At 56.1% G+C, this 13,612-nt stretch overlaps 1 protein-coding gene across 1 annotated transcript; it reads left to right on the plus strand.

Moving 5' to 3' along the window:
• Positions 1-4,428: 4,428 nt before the first annotated feature.
• LOC142596242 (uncharacterized) lies at positions 4,429-7,762 on the plus strand. Its single transcript, XM_075725337.1, has 6 exons — positions 4,429-4,470; positions 4,770-5,184; positions 5,612-5,710; positions 5,807-5,991; positions 6,450-6,550; positions 6,729-7,762. Exons 2-6 carry the CDS (start codon positions 4,971-4,973, stop codon positions 6,841-6,843), a joined length of 714 nt encoding a protein of 237 aa, XP_075581452.1. The 5' UTR covers positions 4,429-4,470; positions 4,770-4,970; the 3' UTR covers positions 6,844-7,762.
• Positions 7,763-13,612: the final 5,850 nt, after the last annotated feature.

The following is a 13,612-nucleotide window of genomic DNA, read 5'->3' on the forward strand; positions in this document are numbered from 1 at the left end:
CCCAGCCTGGTATGGCCCTCAGACTGCTACCCATTACTGCTCTTCCACATGGGTGGTGACAAAGTTGCAGTACGCAGCCCAAGGGTGATTAAAAGAGACTTCAGGGCCTTGGGATGGTTAGCGAGGGAATCTGGGGCACAGGTTATTTTCTCCTCCCTCCTTCCAGTTGTGGGCAGTGACACTGGAAGGAACAGGCAGATTCAATCTATTCATACATGGCTCCATGGCTGGTGCCACCATCACAACTTTGGGTTTTTTGACAATGGGATGGCCTACATGGCACCAGGCTTGCTGGCGTCAAATGGGAGCCACCTTTCTCAAAGGGGAAAGAGGGTCTTCGCTCAGGAGCTTGCGGAACTCATGGCCAGGGCTTTAAACTAGATGTGAAGGGGGAGGGGGAACATACCAGGCTTGCCTGTGACAAGCTGTGGGATGGTGCACAACGGTTAGAGGGATGGGGTGCTACTATGAGCCCTCAACCTGTTGCCCAGAGGCATGCTGGGGACGCTGCAGCACAGTCGAAGTCTTGCAGAGATGAGCTGGGGGCTCCTGAGGTAGTAGGAGCCAACAAGGAAACCTCCGTGAAACACCTCAAGGGAAACAAGGGGTGTTCCACTAAGAAGGTGACATGGCCAACAGCCCAGATGAAATGCCTCTACATGAACGCACACAGCATGGGGAACAAACAGGAGGAGTTGGAAGCTACTGTGCTGCTAGAAAGCTATGACCTCATTGCCATAACTGAAACTTGGTGGGACGAATCCCATGACTGGAATGTGGCTGTTGATTGCTACAGGCTGTTCAGAAGGGACAGGCGAGGAAGGTGGGGCGGAGGCATTGCCCTCTACATAAAGAAATCAATAGAGTGTGAAGAGCTGTCCCTGAAGAATAGCCACAAGCAGATCAAAAGCTTATGGGTAAGAATCAGACAGAGGCAACAAAGGGAACCTTGTGCTTGGTGTCCACTACAGGCTGCATGATCAAGGGGAGCTTACTGATGAAGCCTTCTTCCTCCACCTCCCGGAGGCTTTGCGCTTGCAGGCTCTCATCCTACTGGGGGACTTGAACCACCCCAACATTTGCTGGAAAAGCAACACGGCGAGCTGTTAGGCAATCCAGGAGATTCCTAGAATGCACTGAGGGTAAATTCCTAAGCCAGGTAATAGACACCCCTACCCGAGGGGATGCAATACTGGACCTGATGGTCACCAATGCAAGTGAGCTCATCGGTGACGTCAAGACTGGAGGCAGCCTGGGCTGCAGTGATCATGCAATGGTGGAGTTCACACTCCTGAGGGATATGGGAAAAGCGAGGAGTATAGTCAGGACCCTAAATTTTTGAAAAGCAAACTTCCAGCTCTTGAAGGAGTTAGTCAGAAGGACCGCCTGGGAAATGGTCCTCAGGGACAGGGGAACGGAACAGAGCTGTCAGATCTGTAAGGACACCTTCCATAGCGTGCAAGAGCTCTCAGTCGCCAGGTGTAAGGAATCAGGCAAAAAGGGACCAGCATGGCTGAGTCGAGACCTGCTGGTCAAAGTACAGAGCAAGAGGGAACTGCACAGGCAGTGGAAGCAGGACAGGTATGCTGGGAAGAGTACAGGGAAGCTGCCCAGTTGTGTAGGGAGGGGGTCAGGAAGGCTAAGGCGCAGCTGGAGCTGAATTTGGCAAGGGATGTAAAGAATAACAAGAAGGGCTTCTACAGGTATGTCAGCCAGAAAAGGAAGGTTAAAGAAAGCATACCCCCTCAATGAACAAGAATGGCGACCTAGTATCAACAGATGAGGAGAAGGCTGAGGTACTCAACAACTTTTTCTTCATCGGCAGCTTCTCTCCTCACCCGTCCCAAGTCGATGGACCACATGGACTGGTGGGAGATGTTGTGGTCGGAGGCCATCGTGGGCTTAGCGAACATGATATGATAGTTTTCAATTCTTGGCAACGTATGGAGGAGGGTCAGCAAAACCACTACCATGGGCTTCCAGAGGGCAGACTTTGGCCTGTTCAGGACACTGGTTGGGAGAGTCCCTTGGGAGGCAGTCCTGAAGGGCAAAGGGGTCCAGGAAGGCTGGGCCTTCTTCAAGAAGGAAGTCTTAGAGGCACAGGAGCGGGCTGTGCCCATGTGCCGTAAGATGAACCGTCGGGGAAGACGACTGGCCTGGCTGAACAGGGAGCTTTTGCTGGCACTCAGGGAAAAAAGGAGAGATTACCACCTGTGGAAGAAGGGGCAGGCAACTCAGGAAGAGTACAGGGATCTCGTCAGGTCATGCAGAGAGGAAATGAGAAAGGCAAAAGCCCAGCTAGAACTCAGTCTGGCCACTGTTGTAAGAGATAATAAAAAATGTTTCTACAAATACATTAATAACAAAATGAGAGCCAAGGAGAATCTCCATCTTTTGCTGGATGTGGGGGCGGGGGGAACATTGCCACCAAGGATGAGGAAAAGGCTGAGGTACTTAAAGCCTTCTTTGCCCTAGTCTTTAACAGCCAGTTAGTTATCCCCAGGGCATTCAGCCCCCTGAGCTGGAAAAGAGTGATGGAGAGCAGAATGAAGCCCCCATAATCCAGGAGGAAGCAGTTAACGACCTGCTACACCACCTGGACGCTCACAAGTCTATGGGGCTGGATGGGATCCACCCGAGGGTACTGAGGGAGCTGGCGGAGGAGCTTGCCAAGCCGCTCTCCATCATCTATCAGCAGTCCTGGTCAACAGGAGAGGTCCCTGATGACTGGAGGCTTGCCAACGTGACGCCCATCTACAGGAAGGGCCGGAAGGAGGATCCGGGGAACTACAGGCCTGTCAGCCTGACCTCGTTGCCAGGGAAGGTTATGGAAGGGTTCATCTTGAGTATGCTCAACAGGCAAGTGGAGGCCAACCAGGGGATCGGGCCCAGCCAGCATGGGCTCATGAAAGGCAGCTCCTGCTTGACCAAGCTGATCTCCTTCTATGACGTGGTGACCTGCCTGGTGGATGAGGGAAAGGCTGTGGATGTCATGTACCTGGACTTTAGCAAAGCCTTTGACACCGTCTCCCACAGCATTCTCCTAGGGAAGCTGGCAGCTCGTGGCTAGGGCAGGTGTACTCTTTGCTGGGTAAAAACCTGGCTGGGTGGCTGAGCCCAGAGAGTTGTGGTGAATGGAGTTAAATGCAATGGCGGCCGGTCATGAGCGGTGTTCCCCAGGGCTCTGTTTGGGCCAGCGCGGCAATGGCATAAAGCAAAGAGCTGGGCTGGGCGCGGGCCGTGGCTCTGGCACAGCGGGGACAAGGCCCCATCTCTGGGACACGGCCCCGCGCCCCTGACGGGCCTGGCCGTTAAAGACCGAGCTGACCCGACACGGCCTGGGCCGGGGGCGCCGAGGCCCCGCACGAGGAGCGACTGATAAAGCGGCCGCTGCGATTGGCTGCTTCCCCGCACCAGCTCCGTAAAGCGGCCGCTGCGATTGGCTGCTTCCTCCCGCCACGCCTCCCCCTTGCGCGCTGATTGGGCGTGGGCGGTGGGCGGGCTGAGCGGGCTCTCAGGCCGGGTACCGCCTCTCCCGTCAGGAGCGATCGGGGCGGAGAGCGGCGGCAGCGGCGGGAGCGTCCGGAGCCCGGGGGCGGCCGTAGCGCAGGTAGGGCCCGGCCGTGGGGGCTGCTGGGGCTCGGCCGCTCGCCGCGGAGGGAGGGGGGCGGTGAAGGGGGCCCGGCGGGCTCGGCCGGCCCTGGGCGCTGCCCGCGCCCCCCTTTCCTGCTGGGTTTTGCCCGCGTTTGCTCCCCGCCGGTGCCGGTGCGGGAGCGGCAGGAGGAGCCCGTTCCCCAGCAGCTGTGGCTGCCTCTGGTTTCTCTGTGCAGCAGAGAAGGGCTCCTGGGGAGGCTTTCCCGGGCACTGGGTTCTGCTTCGGGTCGTCCCCCCTCCCTTTGTGCTGGGGTGGCTGCTGCCCTCCCCCGCGGCGCGGTGGGGCGGAGCCGCGGCGGCTTTTCCTGGCAGGGAGCCCAGCTGGGGCTCGTAAACAACTCCCAAAAAACCCCACCCAAAAAACAACACCCTGTTTGTGCAGGTGCTTAATGGCGCTGGGTTGCCAGGGCAGGAGCTGCTTTGCAGAAGCAGCTGTGGGGGGAATGGCCCTGTCCCCGGTGCAAGCTGAGCCTGCTTTGCCACTCTGCTGTGCCGGCAGCCGGCGGTTCCCCGGGGCTGGTGTTGGCATGTCAGGGCGGGGAGCTTGTGCTCCAGCAGCCGGAGTGAGCTTTGGTTTCTGCCTTGACCGATGGGGCTCGGTGCGAGGGGCTCTGTCGGGTTAGTGGGGGGGAAAGCAAAAAAAAAAAAGAATTGCAGGCGTGTGTGTTTTCGTGTGCACTGTGCCTTATCCCTCCCTCGCCCTGGCTTCAGTCTGTGTGCGGAGCACCCCGTAAGGAGCTTTGCTCAGGCCCGGTCCATCCCATCGCCCCCAGGAGAGCCGAGTTTGCAGCCCCTTGTTGGCTGCAGGGGCTGAAGGTGCGGCCCCTGGCCCAGGCTGGGGTGCCGGGGCTGGGGGTGTTGGTGCGCGTCAGGGGTGGTGAGCAGGGCTGGGCAGAGGTGTTGGGGGCCCCCGTCCCCCCAATTGTTGTGCCTGGGCCCGGGCTGGTGGTGGAGCAGGGGGGGGGCTGAGCGGTGGGCAGGGGGCTGGTGGCAGGCGTCGAGTGGCTGGCGGGCTGTGTGGGCAGGGTGGGTGCAGGGTGTTGGGGAGGGTGCTGGCTGTGCTGGGGGCCGAGGGCCGGTCCCTGAGCTCCCTGACGCTGCGTTTGTCTCCCCAGGTGCTGGCCGGCTGCTGGGGACAGGCTGCAGCGTGCCAGGGGGAGCAGGGCCAGGGCAGGCCTGCGCTGGCATCGCCTCCGTGAGCCTGGGTGTGAGCACAGGGCCACGGCTGATCCGGGAGAGCCAAGCGTGGCCCCAGCCAGCACACGGAATTAAACGTCCCCATCTACTGCATCATTGTCATCATCATCTTCTCTGCAATGTCCCAATACGACGATAAGAGCTGTGGAGGTAAAACTGTGTCTCAGCCTGGCTTGAAACAGGCTTTCTTGGCAGCTGTGATGCCTTGGGCGCAAGCCTGTAGATGTTCCCAGTCAGGAGAGTTGGAGCAGGCCTTGGGTCCCCCAGGTGAAGAGGCAAGCCTTTGCAAAGAGATGCCAGGGGATACAGGCAGAAGGGCACACGGATCTCCGTGTGAGTACAGAGCCAGCTCTGCGGCCTGTAGGGAGGGGATGGCTTCTCTGTGGCAATGTCACCCGTGGGCAGGCTGCTCAGGGCAGGGTGCAGTTGGGTTTTTCAGAGTCTACCTGCTGCTGCTCCTAAACCCACAGAAGCCCTTGTTGCCATTTTCAACTCTGGCTGTGTGTTGGCTTTTCAAACCCCCACCTGTGTGCCCAGCCAGCGAAGAACGCCTCGTGTTCTGCTCAGTCCTCATCGGGTGGTCCGTAGCAGCCCCGCAGCATGTCTGGGTCTGTCTGGCAGCTCTCCTGCTGCGGGCTGTGCCCTGGGGGTCCCTCCTGTGTTCCCTGGGCAGCTGGTGTTGGGGGTGGTGGGGATGCGAGGGCCATGCCTGCTGTGGGACAGCACCGTCCTCACTGCCAGTGGCTTGTTCCTCCCCCAGGCAAGTGGCCTGCGCGCCATCCAGTGTGTGCCATGGTGGTGGTGGCTGTGCTCGTGGTTCTGGTTGTGGCTTTTGCCATGGCTTTTGCTGTACAATCAGGTAAGGGAGCAGTGGCTGCCTCTGTCCAGCTCCGTGGAGCTGTCCCCTGGTCCCTGTGGAGCACAATCCTCTGACCTTCTCCCCTTCCCTCTGCAGCAGGAAGGCACGGAGGGAACCCAGATCTGCCTGCGGCTGGGGTGCTGGCCTGTCCTGAGGGCTGGGTTGGGTACCGCAAGGTCTGCTTCTACCTCTCGAGGGAGGAGGGGAGCTGGGAGCAGAGCCAGGAGCAGTGCTCCTCCCTCGGGGCCTCACTGGCCATGCTCAAGATGGGGTGGGAGATGGTGAGTGAGGGGCTGTTGTGGCTGCGTGGGGGTGACGGGGGGTTCTGGGTGGGGTGCAGGCGTGGGGGTGGTGCTGGGCAGGCGAGAGGTGCTTGTAGGGCCAGAGATGCAGCTGTGGGCTGGGGCCTGGCAGGGAGGGAGGGAGGCACGGGGTGCAGCGTGGAGCCCAGGGCGCGTCTGCCCATCTGTGGTGCTCGGCTGGCCCCCGAGCAGAGCAGGGCTGGGGCAGAGCAGAGCAGGAACAGCACCGCTGGCCGTGCTGGTGAGCTCCTTGAGAAGCCTCTGGAGCTTGCTGGAGCAGCCCTTGGGTGGGAGCTGCTGCCGTGCCACGGCCGGGGGTAGCAGTGCGGGGCCGGGGCTGCCTGCGAGGCCAGCAGGGAGCAGCGTGGGGCTGGGACAGTGACTCGCGTGGGGCTGGCAGCAGCTCCCGACTGTTGGCTTCTCTCTTTCCTACCCAGGAGTTTGTCTCACGCCTCCAGGGCAGGGATGATTACTGGATTGGGCTGCGGAGACGGGGCGAGCGCCTGGAGTGGGTGGATGGCAGCAGCTTCAACCAGTCGTGAGTCCTGTTGCGATCCGGGGCCGTGGGGCGACCGTCCTGCAGTGGGCCGGGCAGGGTCCTGGTGGGACGTGTGTGCTGGGGCTGTCCCTTGCAGGCAGCACTCGTCTCCTCCGGGTTTTTGAGGGGACAGCCGCTAAGCCGACGGTACCAGCGGTGTCTTTCCTTCTTGTTGTAGGTTCCCAGTGCACAGCCAAGGAGCGTGTGCGTATTTGAGCAACAATGCTGTCGCCAGTTCAAGCTGTTCACTGGACCGTCCCTATGTGTGTAGCAAGCCCCAAGCTGTGGGATGACAGAGGTGATGGAGAAGGGACCTGTGCTGGGGCCTCCCAGCTTGACCTCCCCCACCAGAGGAGCGTAGGGGTGTCCTTCCCTCGGCTGCTGCTCCGGGTTGCTCCTGGCCTTGGCAACAGCTCACTGCAGCTCTCGGGGAGACGAACCTGCCAGAAGGGGAGGTGTTGGTGTTGCGGAAGGCACGACCTAGCTCAAACACAGTGTAATACACAGCCGGCCCCACCATGTGGCTCTGTTAATATGTCTATTTGTATTTAATAATTTACAGGTATCATAATAAATAATTGTGTTATATTACTGCAGTAATATTACTGCATCAATGGTGAGAAAAAGCAAGCTCGAAACGTCCCCGGTAATCAAGGGCCCGCAGTTGCTCACTACCAAGCAGCGCTGCAGCACGCGGCAGCTGAGGATGCTGGTATTACTAATTAATCCTCCTTAGCTGAGCTTTGGCCCCGATAACCTAACAAGCGGCACATCTGAACGAAGCAGAGAGGTGTCCTGGTTTGAGCTGGGACAGAGTTAATTTTCTTCCTAGGAGCTGGTGTAGTGCTGTGGTTTGGCTTCAGTGTGAGAAGAATGCTGGTAATGCACTGATGGTTTAGTTGTGGCTGGGTAGTGCTTAAACCAGTCAAGGACTTTTCAGCTTCCCATGTCCTGCCAGCGAGAAGGTGGGAGCGGGCACATGCAGACCAGCTGACCCTAACTGACCAAAGGGACATTCTATACCATATGATGTCATGCTCAGTATAGAAACTGGGGGGAGTTGGCTGGGGGGCAGCAATTGCTGCTCGGGGCTGGCTGGGTGTTGGTTAGTGTGTGGTGAGCAATTGCATTGTGCATCACTTGCTTTGTATATTTTTTTATTGTTATTTCCCTTCCTTTTCTTTCCTATTAAACTGTCTTTATCTCAATCCATGAATTTTACTTTTTTTTCCTGATTCCCTCCCCCATCCCACTGGGGAGGGGGAGAGTGAGCGAATGGCTGTGTGGTGTTTGGCTGCCAGCCGGGTTAAACCACAACAGTCCTTTTTGTGCACAGCGTGGGCCTCGAAGGGTTTGACATAACAGAACTGACCAGAGTGTGTTAAATTTGTGAGAAGCATTCATTATATTAGTTTAATAGTCACTGGGTGCAATGTTGTTTCACTTGATCTCAGAGTTGTTGTGTCCTTAGCCCCTGGAGGTGACTCCTGTCAGGCGTGAAGGAAAGGAATCCCTTCAAGGAAGATGTTATATATCGCCCAGGCAAGTGGACCACCATGGAGAGAGGTATCCAGTACCTGAGGGAATTAGGCATGCTGGAGGTGATTTACAGTGACCTGAACGATGAGCAGTTACCCAAAGATCCAGATGAAGTCAGGTGCACACAACCCATGTGGCGGAAGGTGGTACGGAGCGCACCAGCATCATATGACAACTCGTTGGCAATACTGGCCTGGAAAGCTGAAGAGGCACCAAAGGTGGATGAAGTGGCTGGCTGACTCTGGGAATACGAAGAAAATATCTCTTCCTCCCTCATATTGGCTGTAGAGAAGCTGTCCTGGGAGATCCAGCAACTCAAAGAGAATAGGTCCTGCTCTCCACCTATACAGGCCAGTATCTCGGCTACTAGCAGTCAGCATTCTTCCGCTCAAGAGAGAGGATATAGGGGGTACGCACCACGGGCACCCTGTGGTTTTACTTGCGAGACCATGGAGAGGACATGAGGAAGTGGGATGGAAAACCTACTTTGACCCTAGAGGCACGGGTATGTGAATTGCAAGGAAAAACAATCACACAGCGGGGTTCTCCCAGGAAAATTGTGGCTCCAGTTTCCAGCGGGCAGTTCCCCAGACAGAGTAAAAAGGGCTGATCATCTTCTGCACTCAGTAAAGGGACTCCTGACTCATATGTACAAAAGTGAACAATGAATACTGTGACCAGTGTTAGAGGGGCCCTGCCTCCAGCCAGGTGGAGGAAAGGGACAACTGGGTTTACTGGGCTGTGTGGATTCGGTGGCCTGGCACATGAGACCCACAGGAGTAGAAGGCTCTAGTGGACAGCGGTGCACGGTGTACCCTAATGCCATCAAGTTATAGAGGGGCAGAACCCATCTGTATTTCTGGAGTGACGGGGGATCCCAACAGCTCACTGTGCTGGAGGCTGAAGTGAGCTGAACTGGGAATGAGTGGCAGAAGAACCCTGTTGTGACTGGCTCAGAGGCTCTGTGCATCCTTGGCATAGACTACCTGAGGAGAGGGTATTTCAAGGGCCCAAAGGGGTGCTGGTGGGCTTTTGGTATAGCTGCCTTGGAGACGGAGGAAATTACAGTTGTCCACCTTGCCTGGTCTCTCGGAGGACCCTTCTGTTGTGGGGTTGCTGAGGGTCAGAGAACAACAGACGCCAATCACTACCACAACTGTGCACCGGCGGCAATATCGCACCAACGGAGACTCCCTGATTCCCATCCATAACCTGATTCATGGACTGGAGAGCCAAGGAGTGATCAGCAAGACTCGCTCACCCTTTAACAGTCCCACATGGCCAGTGTGAAAGTCTAATGGGGATTGGTGGCTAACAGTAGACTACTGTGGCCTGAACGAAGTCATACTGCCACCAAGTGCTGCCGTGCCAGACATGTTAGAACTTCAGTACGAACTGGAGTCAAAGGCAGCCAACTGGTGTGCCACAATTGACATTGCTAATGCATTTTTCTCCATCCCTTTGGCAGCAGAGTGCAAGCCCCAGTTTGCTTTTACTTGGAGGGGCATCCAGTACACCTGGAATTGACAGCCCCATGATTTGCCATGGACTGATCCAGATGGCACTGCAAAAGGGTGAAGCTCCACGATGTCTGCACTACATTGAGGACATCATTGTGTGGGGCCATACAGCAGAAGAAGTTTTTGAGAAGGAAATGAAACTAGTCTAAATCCTTCTGAAGGCTGGTTTTGCCATAAAACAAAGTAAGGTCAAGGGACCTGCATTATAGATGCCATTTTTAGGAATAAAATGGCAAGATGGACGTTGTCAGATACCAATGGATGTGATCAACAAAATAACAGCTACGTCCCCACCAGCTAGCAGAAAGGAAACACAAGCTTGCTTAGGCGTTGTGGGTTTTGGAGAATGCATATTCCAAATTACAGTCAGATCGTAAGCCCTCTTTACCAGGTGACCCAAAGGAAGAACGATTCCAGATGGGGCCCTGAGCAACACCAAGCCTTTGAACAAATTAAATGGGAGATAGTTCATGCAGTAGCGCTTGGGCCGGTCCAGGCAGGGCAGGATGTAAGGAATATGCTCTACACCGCAGGTGGGGAGAGCGGCCATACCTGGAGCCTCTGGCAGAAAGCACCAGGGGAGACTCGAGGTCGACCCCGAGGGTTTTGGAGTCGGGGATACAGAGGATCCGAAGCCCACTATACTCCAACTGAGAAAGATATTGGCAGCGTATGAAGGGGTTCGAGGTGCTTGGGAAGTGGTTGGTGCTGCAGCCCAGCTCCTGCTGGCACCCCGACTGCCGGTGCTGGGCTGGGTGTTCAAAGGGAGGGTCCCCTCTACACATCATGCAACTGATGCTGCGTGGGGTAAGTGGGTCGCACCGATCACACACCGGGCTCGAATAGGAAGCCCCAGTCGCCCGGGAATCTTGGCAGTGATCATGGACTGGGCAGAAGGCAAAAGTTTTGGAATATCACCAGAGGAGGAGGAGACACGTGCTGAGGAGGCCCCACTGTATAACAAACTGCCAGCAAATGAGAAGCAATGTGGCCTGTTCAGTGCTGGGTCCTGTTGTCTTGTGGGAAAGCATCGGAGGTGGAAAGCAGAACCTGTTGGAGGAGAAGGGGAGTTGAGTCAGTTTGCAGAGGTGAAAGCCATCCAGCTGGCTTTGGGTATTGCTGAATGAGAAAAGTGGCCAGGACTTTATCTCTGTACTGAGTCACGGACGGTGGCAAATGCCCTGTGGGGGTGGTTGGAGCAATGGAGACAGAAGAACAGGCAGCACAGGGGCAAACCCATGTGGGCTGTTGCGTTGTGGCAAGATATCGCTGCCCGGGTAGATAACCTGGCTGTCAAAGTTCATCACGTAGGTGCTCATGTACCCAGGAGTGGGGCCACTGAGGAACATCAAAACAACCAGCAGGTGGATCAGGCTGCTCAGCTTGAAGTGGCTGAGGTGGATCTGGACTGGCAAGGTAAGGGTGAATTATTTATAGCTCGGTGGGCCCATGACACCTCAGGCCATCAAGGAAGAGATGCAATGTCCAGATGGGCTCATGATTGAGGGGTGGACGTGACCATGGACACTGTTGCACAGGTTATCTGTGAATGTGAAACATGCGCTGCAATCAAGCAAGCCAAGCGGTTCAAGCCTCTCTGGGATGGAGGGCGATGGCTGAAACAGAAATATGGGGAGGCCTGGCAGACTGAGTGTATCACGCTCCCACAAACCCGCCAAGGCAAGTGCCATGTGCTCACCATGGTGGGAGCAACCACCGGATGGCTGGAAACATATCCTGCGCCCCGTGCCACCGCCCGGAACACCATCCTGGGTCTTGAAAAGCAAGTCTTATGGCAACGTGGCACCCCCGAAAGAATTGAGTCAGGCAACGGGACTCATTTCTGAAACAGCCTGGGCCAAAGAGCACGGCACTGAGTGGGTATATCACATCCCCGGCCATGCACCAGCCTCTGGGACAATCGAACGATACAATGGGCTGTTAAAGCCTACCCGGAGAGCAATGGGTGCTGGGCCATTCAAACATTGGGAGACGCATTTAGCAAAAGCCACGTGGTTAGTCAACACCAGGGGATCTGCCAATCGAGCTGGCCCTGCCCAATCAAAACTCTTACATAGTGTAGAGGGGGATAAAGTCCCTGTAGTACATATGAGAAATATGCTGGGAAGGCAGTGTGGGTTACTCCTGCCTCGGGCAAAGGCAAACCCATCTGTGGGATTGCTTTTGCTGGGTGCACTTGGTGGGTGATGCAAAAGGATGGGCAAGCCCATGTGCACCTCAAGGGGATTTGATTTTGGGTGAAAACAGCCAATGAACTGAATTGTACATTGCTAATTGTTATAGAATACAGTGTGTCATCACTTCTCTGGTTGCTATATGGCGTATCAATGGCTGTGAGAAGCTGCCAGAAGCTTCCCCCATGCCCGATAGAGCCAACGGCAGCCAGCTCCAAGATGGACCTGCCGCTGGCCAAGGCCGAGCCCATCAGCGATGGTGGTAGCACCTCTGGGGTAATGTATTTAAGAAGGGGAAAAAAACCCGTGGGACACCAACAGCAGCTGGAGTGAGGAGTGAGAATGTGTGAGAGGAAGGACTGTGCAGACCCCAAGGTCAGTGCAGGAGGAGGGCAGGAGGTGCTCCAGGCGCGGAGCAGAGATTGCCCTGCAGCCCCTGGTGCAGCCCATGGTGGGCAGCTGTGCCCCTGCACCCATGGAGGGCCCCGGGGAGCAGAGATCCCCCTGCACCCGGGGAGGAGCCCACGCCGGAGCAGTCTGCTTCTGAAGGACTGCACCCCATGGGAGGGACCCACGCTGGAGCAGGGGAGGAGGGTGAGGAGTCCTCCCCTGAGGAGGAAGGAGCAGCAGAGATGATGGATGATGAACTGACCGCTACCCCCATTCCCGTCCCCCTGCACCACTCAGCGGGAGGAGGGAGAGAAAATGGGGAGTGAAGCTGAGCCTGGGAAGAAGGGAGAATTGGGGGGAAGGTGCTTTAAGATTTGGTTTGATTTCTCATTACCCTACTCTGATTTGATTGGCAATAAATTCAATAATTGCTGATCTCCCTATCCTTCCCTCGACCCACCAGCCTTTCATTGTATTTTCTCTGCCCTGTGCAGCTGAGAAGGGCAGTGAGAGGGCGGCTTTGGTGGGCACCTGGCATCCAGCCGGGGCCAACCCACCACAGCTATTAATGACCAAGGTCCTCGTTTTCCCTCGTGTGCAGCCAGAGAAACTGTTTAAAGAGAGGACAGAAGGGATCTACGCTTTCTCCTTCTCGTTACATATAGTAATAAACCCCAAATAGTTACATATAGTAACAAAACCCAAAAAACAAACCAAAACCCAAACCAAACCAAGGTGCACAGGCTACCGACCCTCCCATGCTGCCTGTGCAAGACAAAAATAAGGACAACTTGTTCTTACTACTTGATCCTCCTGACCTGAGCGGTTTCTGGTGCTATGAAGGGTCTTTCCGCTTGGTTTTGTTGCCAGCCCCCCAGCAGTTGGTGTCTGGGATCCATCGGGGTTTGATAGCTGTCGGTGATGGGCATCCATCAGCGCTTGATGTCCGTCGGTGTCTGCCATCCATCAGCTCCCCCTCTTCTCTGTCACACAAGGATAACCTTGAGTTTAAATCAGCGGCGATTTCTGCCCTCTGCTATTTCTCCTCTCTTTTCCATCACGGTTTTAACAGCACTTGGTTTCACCCCAGGAAGTTGGAAAGCCAAATCCACGACTGCCCTTCTCTCCTGCTCCCGTCCCCGCTGCCTTTCACAGCCCCAGCCCTGTCCTTCTTCCTCGCTCCTTCGCTTTGCACCAGTTTCTCCTTCACCTTCTGGCTCAGAGGAAGGAAATGTCACCCGGTGCTGCCGCCGCCTGCCTCTTCCCCTTGGCCCCATGTGCGTGCCCCGTTCATATTTCTCTCGCTGCCTGCGCCACGCAGCCAGCCCCACCATGTGGCTGTCTTAATAATACCTCTATTTGTATTTAATTAATTACAGGTACTATAAGGAATGTTACTGTGTTCTGTTACTGTAGTG

Source organism: Pelecanus crispus, chromosome 29, assembly GCF_030463565.1.
Source record: "Pelecanus crispus isolate bPelCri1 chromosome 29, bPelCri1.pri, whole genome shotgun sequence".
NCBI classification, from domain to species: Eukaryota; Metazoa; Chordata; class Aves; order Pelecaniformes; family Pelecanidae; genus Pelecanus; species Pelecanus crispus.

Excerpts from the sequence above, each read along its gene's own strand:
- LOC142596242 (XM_075725337.1), top strand. The coding sequence starts at position 4,971 with ATGTCCCAATACGACGATAAGAGCTGTGGAGGTAAAACTGTGTCTCAG. Across the intron at positions 5,185-5,611 it reads AAGGGCACACGGATCTCCGT|GCAAGTGGCCTGCGCGCCAT; the intron begins GTGAGTACAGAG and ends TTCCTCCCCCAG. Across the intron at positions 5,711-5,806 it reads GGCTTTTGCTGTACAATCAG|CAGGAAGGCACGGAGGGAAC; the intron begins GTAAGGGAGCAG and ends TTCCCTCTGCAG.